General features: G+C 31.4%; 3 protein-coding genes across 3 annotated transcripts in view; all 3 read left to right on the forward strand.

Moving 5' to 3' along the window:
- LOC113362938 (tRNA pseudouridine synthase-like 1) overlaps positions 1-2,341 on the forward strand; it is a 5,937-nt gene extending 3,596 nt beyond the window's left edge. The window contains exons 2-4 of the mRNA XM_026605432.1: positions 35-81; positions 187-427; positions 1,930-2,341. Of these exons, the coding sequence (XP_026461217.1) occupies positions 35-81; positions 187-427; positions 1,930-2,184 (543 nt within the window). The 3' untranslated portion in view covers positions 2,185-2,341. The remainder of the gene's footprint in view (positions 1-34; positions 82-186; positions 428-1,929) is intronic.
- On the forward strand, positions 2,223-10,064 carry LOC113362939 (integrator complex subunit 1-like). Its single transcript, XM_026605433.1, has 5 exons — positions 2,223-2,397; positions 2,498-5,229; positions 5,290-5,749; positions 5,814-6,055; positions 7,554-10,064. The coding sequence occupies exons 1-5, from the start codon at positions 2,223-2,225 to the stop codon at positions 10,059-10,061; spliced, it is 6,117 nt and encodes a 2,038-aa protein (XP_026461218.1). The 3' UTR covers positions 10,062-10,064.
- A 1,741-nt stretch (positions 10,065-11,805) lies between these two features.
- LOC113362940 (tubulin gamma-1 chain-like) overlaps positions 11,806-18,452 on the forward strand; it is a 9,268-nt gene continuing 2,621 nt past the window's right edge. The window contains exons 1-7 of the mRNA XM_026605434.1: positions 11,806-11,937; positions 14,393-14,505; positions 14,689-14,925; positions 16,306-16,442; positions 16,509-16,703; positions 17,300-17,411; positions 17,485-17,616. Of these exons, the coding sequence (XP_026461219.1) occupies positions 11,889-11,937; positions 14,393-14,505; positions 14,689-14,925; positions 16,306-16,442; positions 16,509-16,703; positions 17,300-17,411; positions 17,485-17,616 (975 nt within the window). The 5' untranslated portion in view covers positions 11,806-11,888. The remainder of the gene's footprint in view (positions 11,938-14,392; positions 14,506-14,688; positions 14,926-16,305; positions 16,443-16,508; positions 16,704-17,299; positions 17,412-17,484; positions 17,617-18,452) is intronic.

The following is an 18,452-nucleotide window of genomic DNA, read 5'->3' on the forward strand; positions in this document are numbered from 1 at the left end:
ATTAAATAACTATCGACCTACTATTTTGCAATAGTTTGTTGAAACACCCATCGAAGAACAGAATAGATGTATATTTATTCCGTAAGTAATAAATAGAATAATACAACAGTATAATAAATAGAATAAAAAATAGAATGATACAACATATTAATATATACTAATTATTAATTATCCTTTACTCTTTAGGAATCCCAAGTTTGATGTAGAAGCCTTCCGCAAAGCAGCCAAATTATTTGAAGGCTATCATGATTTTAGAACTTTCATGACAAAATTGTCAAAAGGATCTCCTCCAGTCCACACATTGAGATACATACATGAAGTCTCGATAGAGAAATCAACTAGCACCAGTTTGCCTTTCAATAACGCTTCCAATTATTTTGACTACTGGGATATAAAGTTTAAGGGAAAGTCGTTTTTATATCGACAGGTAATAGAAATAGATAAAATAGATTTAGCAATAGATAGATATATTACTTATTTTATATAATTTTTTTTTAACTTACTGTGGAGAAGTTTGTTTTCGCAAAAAATTTCGATTTGGTGCTTTTATTAACTTTTATTAACGAAATTGAAATTTTTTGCATATCTTCACGTTTCAGAGGTTTCTGAACATTTTGGCATACCTTATAAAAAATGTATGTATGGATACAATTTTTCGTCCACGTTTTCGGGCGCACGGACCAACCTATTTGAATGATTAAAAAATTATTTGATTTCTATTGATAGGGAGATGTGCTGATTAGTTTTTGGCAAAGGCAGGTCCAGCCATAGAAATCGAGTTTATAAGAGAACGGAGCGTCTGATTTGAATGATTCAAAAAACATTTTACTTGTATTGACGGAATGAACAACAAGGCAGTTCTAGGGTTTTCGGAGATCTAGTAAAAAAAGTAAAAAACAATGCCATTTCGCGGTCAGAAATGATCATTAAAAAAGTTCAAAATTTTCAAAAAAATTCAAATTATAAAAAAAAATTCAAATTGTTCAAAAAAGTCTTTTTTTTTTCAAAAATTTCAAAGTTTGCAAAAATTTTATTTTTTCAATGTTTTAAAGAACATTTTAAGATTTTTTAAAAGTTCCTGAATTAGTTATTTTTGTTCTACAAGCTCAGGATTTTTAAAGTTTTAGTTTTTGTTACGGGAAGTTCCAGCAATTTGCCTTAAGGCACGATGCCATGCACAACTAGTTTATTTTTTAAATCAAATGAGACCAAAATTGGAAAAGTATGTGTGTGTATGTGAGCCGATTTTTGACTTATCGACGTTTTTTTTTCAAAAACCGACTGGACCGATTTTAAAAATGTAATAGCCATTTGATGTATCTCGACAAGAACTAGCATCGATTAGTTTTGCGCGCCGATCTGCGGAGCCGTTTCTTTATAATTAGCAAAACAGTGTAAAAATGTTGTCCACGCTTTAGTGCACAATTTTGAAACAATTTTAAAACTGTTCAAAAGACATTGGTTGGGAATCGCGTTTCTGCTAAAGATCGGCAGGGCCGTTTCTTCGTAATTAAATGTTGGATTTTTTAATGATTTTGGTGTAACTTTGTATAAAAATAGATTTCGTAATCTAAAATAACATACTAAAATATTATAGGCCTTCGAATTTCGCTGTGTGCTTAAGGGATTCCAATTAGAATCTATGCTGAAGCATATGTACATTCTTTGGTGCTTTGTAGGTAGCTACTGATTATAGTTGACGTCCACACTTAATAATAAAAATTAACTGTATTTTAAGAACATCAAATGTGTTAAACAAAATATTTTTAACAAATAGTATAAGTACGTTTGAAATACGCCAATTACAGAAAAAAATATTTTTTAATTAACAGTTGAATATTGCCTAAATATGATTATAATTATACATATTGGGAAACAAAAGCAACTTAAGGCAATTAGTTTATATGTTGTTTATTTTTCTCCCTTTAGGTGAGGCGCATGGTAGGAGTCTTATTAGCAGTCGCACAGCACAGAATAACTGAACAAGATGTCATTACGATGCTTCAAGTTCCCTCACCATATTCCTGGTGTACCAGTGTAAGATCAATGCCACCTCATGGTTTGTACTTATGTGATGTTGAGTATCGTGATGAAGATTTGATGTTACCTCTTGATTATATAGAAAAGCATCAAAATTCAAAAGAAATTTATGATACAGCGAACTTGCGGCACATTAAATATTAAATCGATAAAAGTAATTCAGATAAAAACAGTTGTTAAAAATGGATCGTAAATTAAACCCTTCCCAACGTTCGGGTAAATCTAAATTATCCCACCATGCAGGAGATTTGTTTGCCTTGGGTTCCAAGCAGTCGTCAAGCTCTTCCAAAGATATTTCAGACAAACGCAATACCTCAATGCCTATTTCCAAACCCCAATGGGACTCCTCAAGCTCTAGTAAAGTCTCTTCCCTAATTGCTAGCAAACGTGAAGCCCCAACGTCGAGCGCTAGTGCGGTGCCTTCCAAAAAACCAAAATTAGTAACTGCTCTAACTAGACCTTTACCCTCAAAGCGCTTCGACTGTCACTGCGCCTGTTGTAGAACCCTGGGAGGCTCATACGGCTGAATTTGAAGCTCCTGAATTAGTTATTTTAGTTCTACAAGCTCATGATGATAATCAAACTGAGACTGTTGTCAATACCATTTGTGGGGCTTTAAAATTAATGAAAAGTCCCAGGTGGAAGTTTGATTCGGTTTTGTACTTCGGGTTGTGCTATTTAGGTAAATTGAGACCTAAAATATTCCTGAATAGCACGATTACATCAGCCTTGTGCAGTTTGTTGAAACGTGAATCAAATACCAATATCAAAACCAGGACAAACTTGCAAGTGCCAGTTTTAGCTGCTAACTTATTAGCTCGGGCATACCAAGACAAAAAAGACTGGCCTATTAATTTTGTTAAGTGTTACGTGGAAGATGCTTTAAATGAACGAGCTTGGGTGGATCACGACGATTGCAAATTGTTTGTCGGAAATGTGCTTACTGCCTTTAATACAATCATACCAGCTCAACATTTGTTGCAAAATGAATCAACAGAGGTTGCTAAAAGTGGTTTAGTTGTATCAGGCGTAAGCTCACCTTTAACAATGTCCGACGACGAATCAAGCGAGAACTCACCGATGCCTTTAAAACAAAGTCAGGACATCGAGGCAAGGATTATGAAGAGATACGCGAATTGTGATGGTATCGAGACATACATGGTTGAGATGCTCAAAGATTCTATAAATAAAAGAACGTCTCCAACTGATTTTGTTACCAAGAACACATTGAAGTTGATGTCAGCTGCTTGTGGTTTGGTGGAGATTAGATTATTAGCAGTGTCCAGGTTGGAAGTTTGGTTGCACAATGCTAAATTGATGAAGCCAGCTCAGGAGTTGCTGGCTTATTTATGCTATAATTTTGGAACAAAGACACAGAAAGATATAGAAGTTGTCATACAGTATGTCAAGATTAGACTTAAAACAAAACCGTTGTGCAACAGTTATCTAAGTTGTTTAAAAGCTATTGTTAAAGAAAACGTTGAAATTATGAATTTGTTAATGAAGCATACAATATTCAACGAGTTCTCGAACGCTAGAAACCCGAACAACATCTCTATGGTTGTTTTGATGTTCCAAGAACAACCGGACAAAGCTCCTGTTGCTTTAGCAGAAATCTACAAAGAATACTTATTAAATCGTGACGACTGTTTGCGTGCTTTGAGATTATTCCTGCGAGAACTCGTCCGCGCTTTAAGATACGACGTTAACTTATACCTATTTTGTTTCACTCTTGTTTCCAAAGACAGAGCTTTCAACACCAATGTGGAAAACTTTGATGCTCGTGACCGTGTACTCTCATCCATCTCAGACTTATTCTGTCTCTGCATGCTTCTAGGAATCTCACCACAAGTAAAAGAAGCTTCCAGTTCATGCTCTCGTGGAGATAAAAAAGACTTGAATGTTTTGCAATCGTATCAATTGCAAGTGTCAAGGATCCAATTTGAGGCAATACGTTGGATGGAGAAAGTAGTTCCTGGTTTGTATAAACCGCCTACACCAGAATATTTAGGGCACATACGAAAATTGTTGTTTTTAGAAAATAATTACGAGCCTTATGTTAAAATTGATACTTGGCCTCCGGAGTCTGAACGCGGTTTGTTTTTTAAGTTGGTTGGGGAAGTTCGTGTACACCAGAACACTTTGTTGAGGTTGTGTAAGATTGGGCAACAGAAATCTTGTCCAATGCCTCCAATGGATGCTTTGGAAATCTGTGAACAGATGGTTAAACGTTCAGGGGACTTGACGCAAGATTATTTACCTTTAATGCACTTTGATAAAGTTGAAATAATTGACAACTTGTTTAGACTGACACAATATCATTACCCAGACAACATAACTTTGCCTTACGGCTATTCACCTCCCACATTAGCTGTGACGGTGCCTTATTGGAAAGCTTGGGGTATTGTTTTAATTTTAGCAGCTCACAATCCAATGTCTATAGGAGTCGTTTGTTGGGAACAATATCCTATTTTAAGGACTTTAATGGAAATGTGTATCACGAACCAATTCGTGTATCCTCCACCAACATCTTTGTGCGGCCAAAACTTTCCTGAGGAACGCGAGATTGAGCGCTTAGAAAAACAGGAAATAATAGAACTAGAAACTCATTTAGCTGCTGCTACTACCCAAATGAAAATAACAGAAGAAACGAGTCTTTTGGTAAATCAATTGATGCGTTATGACCCTACAGGTCCTCCAAGAAAACCAACATCAAACGTTCTGGAAAACTTAGCACTTTTGAACAAAACACATAACCTTGGTCACTTATTCTGTCGGTCCAGAGAACCTGATTTTCTAATGGACATCATCCAACGCCAAGGAAACTCTCAAAGCATGCCCTGGCTTGCAGAGTTAGTTGAAAACTCGGAAAGTGTTTCTTTATTACCAGTCCAGTGCTTGTGTGAGTTCTTGTTGAGTCCTGCAGGAGGAAACCAGGATAAACATATTCAATTACTTCATCACTTACAAGAACTGGTAACCAATCCGGAGTGTTCGCCGCAAACTGCTTGTGAGGTGTTGGATTATTTCTTGAGAAGACTTGCTTCTCCTCAAAAGTCATCCAGGATGCAATCGGTTAAAGGACTTAAGATGCTTTTGAGTTGTGTTAGCACAGATGAGGCAAGAGGGAGTGGATGGCTGATTAAGCAACTACCAATGGTGCCTCATTTTGAACATATCCGGACGCAGGTAATAAATAAAACATAACTCATATGTATCAGCTATTATCATTGTGTAATCTTCTTTCAGGTAATAACGGCACTCAGAGCAGCCTGTCAAATCGACATGATCCCTGAAAACATTGTCCATTATCTTCGTTTCTTAGCCCAACACACCACAACTTGCTCTGAAGAAGAAATGTCGGAGCTGGTTCTTGACTTGGCCCAGCTGGTAGTTGAAAGAGTAATCTTAATGAATTCCATTATGACCAACAGAGAACTAAATGAAGAAGCAAAAACTTCTCTGCTCACTTTGTACTGTAGCTATTTGAACAGGGTAAAAATCCCACGAGGAGATGAGACTAATGTGTTTCCTCAGGATGCTCAGGACGTGTATTTGATTAAATGGAGTACAGGTGAGGAATGTTTTATGGTTTTGAATGTTGTTCATGCCATGATTTTGCTGCTGACGTACGGTGGAGGTGATAGGAGTCTTAATGAGATGCTGCTCGATGCTTGGTTTCCTGCAGACCTTAAACTAGTACCCAGAGGTAGGAGATAAATCACATACAATATATTAATATCATTTTCTTATATCTGTTAAACATCGTCCAGGTTTTACCTATGATGCAACAACCAATGAAATAAAAGAGAATTCTCTTTATCCCGATTGGATACTTTTGAGGATGGTTCAATCACCTGTCCAGAGATTAGTTGATGCAAGTCTTAGATCTATCAGACCAGTTCAACTGTTGATGTTTATGCAATCATTTGGTTACTCGTTGCAGTCCATGGGCAAATGTTTGAAGGTGCTTGACAATTGGGCTGCTAGTGAACAGGCAGCTTGTGCTGGACAGGTAGGAGAGGAATTTTTTTGTATTAAAGACTCATTTTTTTTATTAACTGTTTTTCATCAGAAAATTTGATGTTTATTTTTATATTTTGTCCATGTTTCCATAGTAATTCCGAAATTGATAAAATTTGATCTTTTGTACGCAGCCTGCACCGATTTCATAAAATTTGATCAGGACTCATGTTGATTTGTTTGGCGCAATGATCAGCAAAGACGTTCCTTTAAAATTAGCAGATAAATGCAACATTTCTCGTGAAAATTCTTAACCAATTTTGAAAATTTAGATAGAAAATATCAGTTGAGACTCATGCTAATAAGTATTCGTAGAAGATCGGCCGGGATATTTCTCAAAAACGGCTAGACCGATTTCAAAAATTTGATGTAACTCGATAAGGACGGACGTTTATCAGCTTTGCGCGACTATCTGCCGAGCCGTTTCTTTGTAATTAGCAGGAAAGCCAAGTTTGAGTTCCCAATTTTCCATTTTACCTAAATAGATGAATCTCAATTCTTATTGATTAAGTTGATTATGATTATGTTTGGAAGTTTATGCAACTCGCCTTAAGGCAAAATGCCACTTACAACTAGACTTTATATTTATTTTTAACTTCCCGCAGGGCAAGTTATAGTAATCACAAAAAAATCGAAAATGAAAATTTTTATATATCTTTACGTTTCAGAGGTTTCTGAACATTTTGGCATACCTTAGAAAAAATGGATGTATGTGTGTGTGAGTGTATGTACGTGTGTGTATGTATGTGCGGATACAAATTTTCGTCGACGATTTCGGGAACACGGATCAACCGATTTGAATAATCCAAAAAGCATTCGATTCGTATTGATAAGAAGACGTGCTGATTAGTTTTTGGCGAACGCAGGTCCAGCCGTTCCAAAGATACGGGGCAAGAAGTGCCGAAAACGGTAACTCAGTTTTTAAGAAAACGGAGTGTCCGATTTTAATAATTCAAAAAACATTTGACTTTTATTGACAAGATGAAGAATTGATCAAATTTTCATGAGGGCAGGTCTAGCGGTTTTGGAGATCTAACGAAAAAAGTAAAAAAAAAAATGCCATTTGGCGGTCAAAAATGATCATTAGACATATGCACATCAAATTATCAGATATTTTATAGAGATTTTAACAATAAGTATGAATTTTGTTTGCATTCCTATGGGTTCCGTACCAATGTTTATTCGTTAGACGGCGACGCGGCGCTTACGCGCTTTGACATTTTGTCTCTATGCAGTTAAAGCAGTACGATTGCTTTGAAAAAAAGTTCAGATCTTCCAAAATATCCCAAAATAAAGAAAACATTATTATTTAATTTGTAGTTTCTCAATTATCTTATTTTTTCGAAGTGATTTTTTTCTAAAAATGTCAATCGTTTTTAAAAAAATAATAATTTTTGGTACGGGAAGTTCCAGCAATTTGCCTTAAGGCACTCAATTGCCTTAAGACAGAATTCCACTTACAGCTAGTTTATGATATTATTCCTTTCCAGATTATGGAAAATGGTAAGCCCTTCATCGGCATGTGCATAGCTGTCCAACACATGAGAGGAGTAGCCGATGGCAAAGTTTTCCTTCGAGTCTGCAACATCAAAGAAGAGAAGTATCCCATAATTTTATTAAAACGTCTTCAAGACATCGACATTACATCTTATATTCACAAAAATCCTGTCTTCTGCAAACCAAAAATGCAACAAAGATCTTTGCGTTCTGTTCTAAACGAAATGTTGTTTGAACAACCAAATAGTTCTACAGAATACACCAGTTGGATTTTGAGAAAAATAGCCGTGGAACAGAAGGAAAAGACTTTAAGGTCCAATTCTGTTCTGTTTCAGGTTTTGAAATTTATAAAAGACTTGGATGATGATAGATTGCTGAGTTTGTTTGTTGTAAAATCGCCGTTGTTGTTATCGTTGTTTCATTTATTACTATCCAACAGCTCGGAGTTTGTTAAAGACTTGCTATTTTGTATTTTTCATAAAGCCATTATTAAAACAAACGTGATGTTTGACACCAGCGAAGTGTTGTACCGGTTGTTAAGAAACACCATTTTGCAAAACGATGCGCCGAAAAGTGGTATCAACACAATAACAAATTTAAAAACAACCCCTATCGAAAATTTGGAGTCTTATATTAAAGATTTAGTTTTAAATAAGGCCAACAACGATGTACAAGATTCACAAATTGTCGATTGTATTTGTTCCTGGTTGTTGGAAGATGATAGTGACTTGGATTCCCAAAGTGACTTCAAAACGCAGATTGAACGCAGTCAAAAGAACGGCATGTTGATCGATTGGGTTGCTGCAATTGAACCTAACATGGTTAATTCCAACTCTAAAGTGCAAATGGACTTGTTGTTTAGCAGCAAAGCTGATAAAAAGGGCTTCAGACCGTATTTACTAACTTTATTAACGCACCAGGCTAATTGGTCTACGTTAGCACACTGCGTGAATTTCCTACTATCAAAAACTTATTTAGATTACGACTCTTCAGCCGTTTTAGACTTCCTAATGACTTTAATATCCAATCCAAAACTTTGGCAAGGCCGTGACAAAGTTATTTCCAAACGTAATCCTACAGAAGATGTTTTGGAATTGTCAATACACAAAATTCTGACAGTCTTGGATTACGCTTTGCTTGAAGCTTTGTGTTTCTACAAAACAGGCACCAAAGATGATGTGATCAAAAGAATTGATTTGAGGCTGCCTTTGCTTTTGCATTGTATGAGGAACGATCAGCATATTGTCAAAGTTATTGTGCAGTATTTGTATATGCAGCTGGTACGTAAAGACATAGAACTTGAGAGGCGTAGAGTTGTTGCACAATTTCTGATCCAATTGTACATGATAATGCCTGTTATAGTTTTGTACCAACCTGGTTTAAACTTTGTGGTGAACAATACTGATGTTAAACATTCTGTAACGAGTTGTAAAATTGATACAATGTGCCAATCTATATTTACAGCTTTATCATCAACTCCTTTGCTTAAAGATTGGCATCGGAAGTCTCAGGATTTAGATATGCTGGCAAGAAAAGTATCAGCAGTGCATCCAAATATAGTTTTGAGACACCTGTCGATGATTGCTAGCTCGTTGCAAGGCAGGATACATCTGGAGTTTGCACAATTTAGAAGCAGGTATCATTTAGCTTTGTTTAATCACATTATAGGTATTTTGGAGTTGTTGACACCAATGTTGTTTAGAAAAGAGCATCAAAAAGATTTAGAAATCATAATTTCATTGTACATCAACTTGTTTAGAAGACACATAAGTTTTATCAAAGATTTAACAAACTTAGCTGTTAGATTCTTTAATTTGTTACAAAATTATATAAACTATTGTCCAAAACGTGCTTTGGGTTATATAAAAACACATTCCAGTACTCTACAAGATTTACACATAACTTTACCACACTTACAAAATTTAAAGAACATTGCAAACGGTGTCAGCCTTTTACACCAGCACAAAGCACATAAAAACAACATCGAAGAAATGTGTTTGGAGATGGGAATGGTCACCATGAACATTCTACCTGTACAAGCAGAACCTTGCCCGATACAATTCAACACTTTAGCAAACTCTTTATCAAAAGTGCAAGTTGATGAAGTCATAGCAGCTTTGCAAGAACTAGATCACATAACAAACAAAAAACCTGAATTGTTAATCAAGATAATAGAGCCTATTTGTGCATTAATAAATTCTACAAGCCAAAATGTACGTAACTTAAGCCACACATTGTTGTTAAGACATCTAAAATATTCACCACAGAGTCTACCCTGCACAAATATATGTTTCACATCTTTAATGACAAGTTTGAAGTCTAGTGATCCTGATATTAGAACCAGCAGCTTGGAAAGGATCCAGGATTATATAATATGCTTACAAGAACATAGTTTGCTGATTTTGCAAACGTTGTTTAGAATGGGGGTGCAATCGAAGGCTAATACGATGCCATATATATCAAAGTGTGTCACAGCACTGAAACTGCAAGATGGAAATTGATACAAGAGGTTAATTATAAGAAAGAAACATTATTTTTATTAATATCTGTGTATATATTAGTGTTGGAAATGAAATGTGTCCTTCTTAGACAATATAGAAATGCTTTAACTAATTGTGGAACAATATAAATGTATGTATTTTGTGTAATTTTTTTGAATACAAATAATAGTGATTTAGTAGGAACAATTTGCAATTATTAACTACCTAAAGTAAAAATTTATTATATTTAAACTATATAAATAAAATAAGACTTTAGATAATTAATATTATTGTTTCATGAAACAAGAGCAAGAATTAATATAAAATTTTACAGAAAAGAAATAAAAAAGCATTATGTAGAGACACTGGTGAGTAAATAGCAAAGATTTTAATCAAATAAACACAAATTAAAATTCGGACTCATTTGCAATATGTATTTTCCATTGTGTGTTGTATTATACATAATAATATTTAATGGTAAAAGATTAATTAGATTTTTTTAAACTGAGTATGGCACTAGTTAAATGCCATGAAATATTAATAATAAAATATTTTTTTTAAGTAATTTGGTCATATTTAATATTTATTTATTATATTTCAAAGAAGAAATTTGTCTCTTTATGAAGATTGGGGGGTTCTTTGTAATTATCATCACTAGGGCATTTAGGACTCTATATTCCTGGACAAAGAGTATCATAGAGACACGCAGATGGCCAAAGAAGATGAAAAAACTTTTGTCACCTACTTCTCTTATTCTTCTTTTAAATATGGACTCTATCCTGGACGAAATGTATCATAGAGATAAGAAGATGCCCGAAGAAAGATTAAGAGACTCTTGTTTTCTACTTCCTACTCCTCTTACTCTTCTTTCAAATATGAACTCTATCTTAGACAAAGAGATCATAAAGACAAGAAGATACCCGAAGAAAGATAACTCTTGTTTTTTATTTCTTACCCCTCTTACTCTTCATTTAAATATGGACTCTATCCTGGACAAAGAGTATCATAGAGACACGAAGATGCCCAAAGAAAGATAAAGAGACTCTTCTTTTCTACTTCTCAATTTTTTTCTGCTTCTTTAATCTATGGACTCTATCTTAGATACATTTCTAATTTTACAATGTGTAATCTATATTTAATAAACCTTTGTTTATACACCCTAGAGTCTTAAAGTGTATTTAATCCTCTAAAGCAACTCATTTAAACAAATAAACAATGTTTAAACGATTTGTTTTTGACGATTTTAACGAACTTTGAATAGAGAAAGAGCTCATAGTTTTAACAACTATTATAGGCCTAGAAAAAGCATTTAAATTTGGTTTACATATAGTTATAAAAATGTATTAAAGATTGGAATAATTGGACATGTGCTTCAAACATGCAATGTGTATGTTCTAAGTTCAAATGCATATTATAATAAGATATAATTAACAGATATTGAGTAGTTTATCTTAAGAAAGATAACATTTTAACCTAGTTTTTTTTTTAAAAAAAGTACATTTTGTTCTACATTTTAAATTTAAATTTCAACGACAATTTCAGCTGTACCTTTTATGTTGGCTGCACAAAATTTTTGCGCCAACAAATTTTTTATACTTCAATTTAATTATCATCAAAATTTGATTGTTTATTTGTTTTTATTATTATTTAGTTAACTAATTAATTTTTAAATTAATTTAAATTACTAAATAAATTACATAAATTCAAAAAGAATTTTAAATGTTCAGAAATCTTTGTACGGTTGGCTAACCTGCTCAAGAAACACAAGCTGTCAAAACAACATGAACGGTCGTTGTTTTTGCACAAGTTATCTTTAATTATTAATAAAATATAAATAAATAAAGCAAGATGCCGAGTGAAATGATAACTTTGCAGTTGGGGCAGTGCGGAAACCAAAGTATAAATTATAATTTTCAAATATTTATATATGTTTGTGCATTTGTGTAATTTTGTATCAGATGTCAGATGCTAATTGATTTATGATAAATGTGATAAATGATAAATACCTGAATGTTTTGAGAATAATGTGATATATTTATGGAATTCTATGTAAAGTTATGTATTTTATGTTGTTTAAGGCTTGTCCAAAGATTTTTGAAAAACATAACCAAAATCTGTCAAATCACCATTTGTTTACTAATAAACAATAAATCAATCAATTTGTTTACTAATAAACAATGGTAATAAAGAAAGAAACGTTGAGAGAAATATATTATAATTTGACATATTTATCATAAAGTTTTTGACATTTTTTGTGCCAGTCATATTGATATATCTTTTATAATAATGTATTTACTTTTCCCAGAAATTTATAACAATAACCTCTTAAGTGTCATAAGTATTACAAAACTTTTGTAAAAGTTACAACTTCTCGATTACAAATCTAAGCTATGGTCCTTTGTTAATGGTTTTTCCTAAGATTAATACAATTTTACTTATGGCACAAATATTTATACTAGATTGTATTTATTAGACCATAATTAAAATTGTATTAATCGTAGAAAAAAACATTAACAAAGGATCATAGCTTAGATTTGTAATCGAGAAGTTGTAGCTTTTACAAATGTTTTGTAATAATTTCACTCACGGCACAAATATTTATAATAAACTAGCTGACCCAGCAAGCGTTGTTTTGCTAAGTAAGGTATATTATAATCAATTTCTAGAGAATCAAAAATATTAATACTTTAAGTGTATGAGGATGTGTTGTTTGAAAGCTCTATACAATGAGTTAATATAAAAACAATAAACCCCATTAGCTTGTCTATATTTTGTCAATACACTTATTGATTATGTTTCAAGTTTTTCAGATTCTTTTTGGATTCTGGATTTTGTGTATAATTGTAAATAATAATACTGAGCTTATACAAAGTTTTCAAATTTCTGCGAGGAGAGATAGAAAATGAATTAAGTATTTCTTCTTTGACCTGCTTTTTGAAAAGTTTTAAGTAACATTTGATGAATTAAAGTAAATTTAATAAAAAGTATATATGTAGAGCAGGGTGGGGCACAAACGTCCAATTTGACTTTGAGCAAATATTAATTATATGATAAAAATCAAACCAATTATATCACAACAAAGAACACATTTCAAACGAACAATTATCTGACTACGTTCAGTAAATCTGCCAGCTACTTCATCATTATAGAAATGTGCTTTTTTGCTGTCTTTCAAAAATTTGTTATCTAGACCTTTTTTTTACCTTATAGGCATAATAACTTGGAACGGCCAGGTGGCTTTTTAATGTCTTATTTTAATTTTAAAGGTATTTTACTAAATAATTACATTTTTAACTAATGCTAAAAAACTACCAACGGAATAAAATACTTTTATTGTGTATTTTCAAAGATTACCGTTTATCTCCCGATAGCAACGTCATTAGAATCAAGGTTATCGCTGGTTATACATCTTTTTCCCTCTACTTTCAAATATTGTTGTTAAACAATGCTTAACTTAACTGGTTTTTGACACATCAATGGTGGACCTTTTTAACACCGGACTTTCATATATTTCTATCTATTCTTCGATAAATTCTGGGAAATTATAACTGGGAAAATGTTATTCGGCAAAATGTTCCTTTGATTGATACCAAATTTTAGTTCTAAATTTAAATAACATAAATGAAAAATAATATAACATAGAAAATGGTTTATAAATACCAATGAGTATATAATTATACAAATGAGATCTTTCAGAGCATTGTGTTTGAGAAAAATATGCCAAAAAGTGCATTTTCATATTGAGATTTCAAAAAAGTTGATATTTTGAGTTTCTAGTAACACTTGCAGCCCGTTTAATAACGTTTTTGTGTATAAGATTATATTATTAGAAGACCATAATTGAATAACTGTATTAATCATAGGAAAAACATTAACAAAGGATCATGTAATGATTACAAATCTAAGCCATGATACTTTGTTAATGGTTTTTCTATGATTAATGGTTAATTTCAATTATGGTCTTCTCTTATAATATAATTTATTAGAAATATTTGTATTATAAGAAAAAATTATTACAAAACTTCTGTAAAAGTTACAACTTCTTGATTACAAATCTAAGTTATGATTATTTGGTAATGGTTTTTCCTATGATTAATACAATTTTGATTATGGTCTTTTGGTAATATAATTTATTATAACTATTTATGCCATAAGCAAAATTACTACAAAATTTTGTAAAAGTTACAGCTTTTCGATTACAAATCTAAGCTATGAATTTTTATTCATAGTTTTTCTTAATATTGATACAATTTGAATTATGGTCTTATTGAGTTTTAATATAGTTCTATTCTATTCTATTCTATTCTAATTTATCTAGATTCATTTTATTAATAAATACTTCATTATTTTAGTTGGTTTTGAGTTCTGGAAACGATTATGTTTAGAACACGGCATATCTCCTTCAGGTGTTCTGGAAAGTTTTGCCACAGACGGAGTTGACAGAAAAGATGTATACTTTTACCAGGTTGGTGCTAAAATATAAATTACTCTATTTATCATATATTTATATACATATACATATACACATATATATATATATATATATATATATATATATATATATATATATATATATTATCTTTACCCCAGACTGATGTTGATTATTATAAAATATAAACTATCATTTATCATATTTCTTTTATCCCAGGCCGATGATGACCATTACATCCCCAGAGCAGTATTGCTGGACTTGGAGCCTCGTGTCATCCATTCGATAATGAATTCAGATTATGCTAAGCTGTACAATCCTGAAAATATATTTTTGTCCAAAGATGGAGGCGGAGCTGGTAATAATTGGGCGTCTGGTTACCAACAAGGTGATAAATTGCAGGAAGAAGTGTTTGATATTATTGATCGAGAAGCTGATGGGAGTGATAGCCTTGAGGTAATAAATGATAAAAAAAAATATTTTTAACAATAATTGTTTAATAGTGTATATATTGATTTTAACCCTTTCCACTCGCGAATTTCGAAATTTATATGAATTTTATTAATATGATGCCGAATGGGAAGGCGGCATCCGAGTGGGAAGGGTTAATACTTAGTGGATTATTAGGAACAAGATTATATAATAACAATTTAATTTGATAGCGATATTTAAAAGATCACACAATATTTTTAATGAGAATCCAACAAACAAACAAAAAGAGTGCGCGTAAGGTTCACACGCGATTGAAGTAAAACTTATTTGCTACTGTACAAGATGATATTTAAGTAAAAATAAATACATCATATAACAATTTTGAATAATGTTTATTAGTAATATGGTAACACTCATAATGCACACATTTATTAGTGTCAACCATTATACACATTTATATAATGATAAATTATAAATTATATATTTATAATAGCATTAAAAATATGTATAATATTTAAAAACAATAATGTAATTAAAGTCATACTTCAAATATGACATGATCGGTTTGTCATTGTAATTGGCATTTAGAAGTGAACCTTCATTAGAGAAATGAAGTAATTGCTGATTAATAAATTCTATAATATTCGTTCACACAGTGGATTATGTTAAACAACGCCTAAACAAATATTGTTTTTACCACATCACTCATCATGTAATTGTGTTTGAAGAACTTCATGTAATTAAGATTAACATACATTCATTGACTGCTTGTATTTTTTTTACTTTTTCGCTGGCGATATAATCTCATTCTTTGAACAGCTGTAATATCTGTCTTGCCTAAAAATATTTTCCATTTTAATAACTTCAAAGAATTATAGAAACTACTTATACATTGATGTACTTATACAGATCTGTATAATATAGAAATAATTTTTAATTTTTAGCCCACGACACAAATGTTTAATTTGTTTTATTATTTTCAAGGAACAGGTTAAAATATTCTTCTGATTCAGGCATTTTTCATTAAATCAAGATTTATACTACGATGTAACTTTAAAATGTTTATTTATCTATGCCGTTTTTCCTTGTTGATATCGGTACGCATACAACGTTGATGCCGTTACACATACAACGACAGATCTCTATTCACATATACGACGTCTAATCAAAATCGACCCGTATAAAAATGATATCATCGAGAGCGAATGACGAATCATTGGCACTCGACTTTTATCTGCCGTAACGCACTTCCGTTGCATTTGTACGGATTTACACCCTAGTCGCGCCTAAAGAAGTTTTACTTAAAAAATATCTACTTCTTTTATTTTTACAGCTATTATTTGTATTCAAAAGATAATTATAAATATTTAGGATTAATTTATATTTTATACACTATTTTTTCAGGGTTTTGTTCTATGTCACTCCATTGCTGGTGGCACAGGTTCCGGAATGGGTTCCTATATTCTTGAAAGATTATCAGACAGATTTCCAAAAAAACTTGTGCAGACTTACAGTGTTTTCCCTAATCAGGAGGAAATGAGGTTACTATTATGATGATAAAGTTTAATTTTAACTTTCTATTATATTTTTGTCGGTTACCATTTTAGTGATGTGGTTGTTCAGCCCTACAATTCCATGTTGACTTTGAAGCGTCTCACTCTTCTGCTGATTGTGTTTGTTGTGCTGGACAACACTGCTTTGAATCGGATTGCTACTGATCGATTGCACATACAAAATCCTACGTTTACTCAAATCAATACTCTAGTCTCTACAATTATGTCAGTCTCTACAACCACTCTAAGGTAAAATATAAATATTAGGGCAAAATATTAAAAAATAAAGAAATATATATATACTAGAATTTTGCAAATTTAGACTGCTACAATTTATCCATAAAATATATTTTATTATTTTAAATATAAATTTTATTATTATCATTGCCATTATTATATTTTTATTTATTAGTTCATTTATTATTATTATAATTATTATTATAAGGTATTTAATTTATTTATTGTTTTGATTTTTAACTTATATGTAATTAAAAAAACTAAATTTTGTTCTGTTTTATATGTCCATTATTTTTGTACTCTTATTTTATTATTATCATTATTAATTCTTTTATGTATTAACTTTCCGTATTAAACAGTAATTGTTTTGTTTTAAGATATTAATTATTTTTGTATTATTTTTTGTGTCATTATTATTTTATTTATTTATTATCATTATTAATATTTCTATTTACTATTATTATATATTTGTTTAATTCATTTTTATTTCTTTAATTTGATTTTCAAATCCCTCACTTTTAACTTAAAAGTAATTAAAATCTACAAAAAATTTTTAGCAAGTACAAGTAAAAATAAAATCTATCCATTATATTATGTTTATTTTACAGATATCCTTCCTACATGAATAATGATCTGATTGGACTAATTGCGCCTCTGATTCCAACACCACGGTTACATTTCTTAATGACCGGATACACACCATTGTCTACAGAAAATGATGTAAGTAATAAATATTAACATGTTTGTAGTTACAAATGGTTTATGATAATATTGTTTCTGTTTTTTTTGTTAGACTGTAAATGTTAGAAAAACTACAGTGCTGGATGTTATGAGAAGATTGCTGCAGCCTAAAAACATGATGGTTTCTACAAGCCCTGATAGGTTATCATCACAATGCTATATTAGCATTTTGAATATTATACAGGTAATAATTGATATATAATTATACTTACTTGCTTCTTATTAAAATTATAAAGTAAGACAAAGTTGTGTTTAAAAGACTTTGATAAATTCTACGCGATTGTTATTAAAACTAAAAAGGAAAAGAAAGTAGTGTTTAAAAAACTTCTATTAATTTTAATAATTATTATTTAAAAAACTTTGATAAGTTTTCTTTACGGTTTGATTTCTAGTTTGGCTCTTACTTAATGGATAAAACTACAAAGCATAATAATGTACAAAATATTAAAACTTATGAAGTAAACGACAAAAATATAATGTAAGCCATAGCTAAAGTTGAAAGTTTTGCAGAAGTACTATTAAAAATATACAAAACTAACAACATAAATAATGTTAATTGTACATAAAGTCTGAAAATGTTGTAGTTTGTCTGGGAAAGCTGTAGTTGCCTGTAAATGTCAAAGATTGTCTGAAAATGTTGTAGATTTGCTGTATTTGATGAATAAATAATGTCGTTAGTTATACATGAAGTGTGAAAATGCTGTAGTTTGTCTGAATTTGTCGTAGATTGTTAGAAAATGCTGTAGTTTGTCTGAAATTGTCGTAGATTGTCTGAAAAAGCTGTAGTTGCCTAAAAATGTCATAGATTATCTGAAAATGTTGTAGATTTTCTGAATATGATGAATAAATAACATTGTTGGTTATACTTCAAGTTTAAAAATGTTGTAGTTTGTCTGAAATTGTTGTAAATTGTCTGAAAAAACTGTAGTTGCCTGAAAATGTCATAGATTGTCTGAAAATGCTGTAGTTTGTGTAAAATGTAGTAGTAAATTGCCTGAAAATGTTGTAGATTGTCTGAAA

This window comes from Ctenocephalides felis, unplaced genomic scaffold (assembly GCF_003426905.1).
Source record: "Ctenocephalides felis isolate EL2017-DRISC unplaced genomic scaffold, ASM342690v1 CF-g0.4_SCAFFOLD_00845, whole genome shotgun sequence".
NCBI lineage: Eukaryota > Metazoa > Arthropoda > Insecta > Siphonaptera > Pulicidae > Ctenocephalides > Ctenocephalides felis.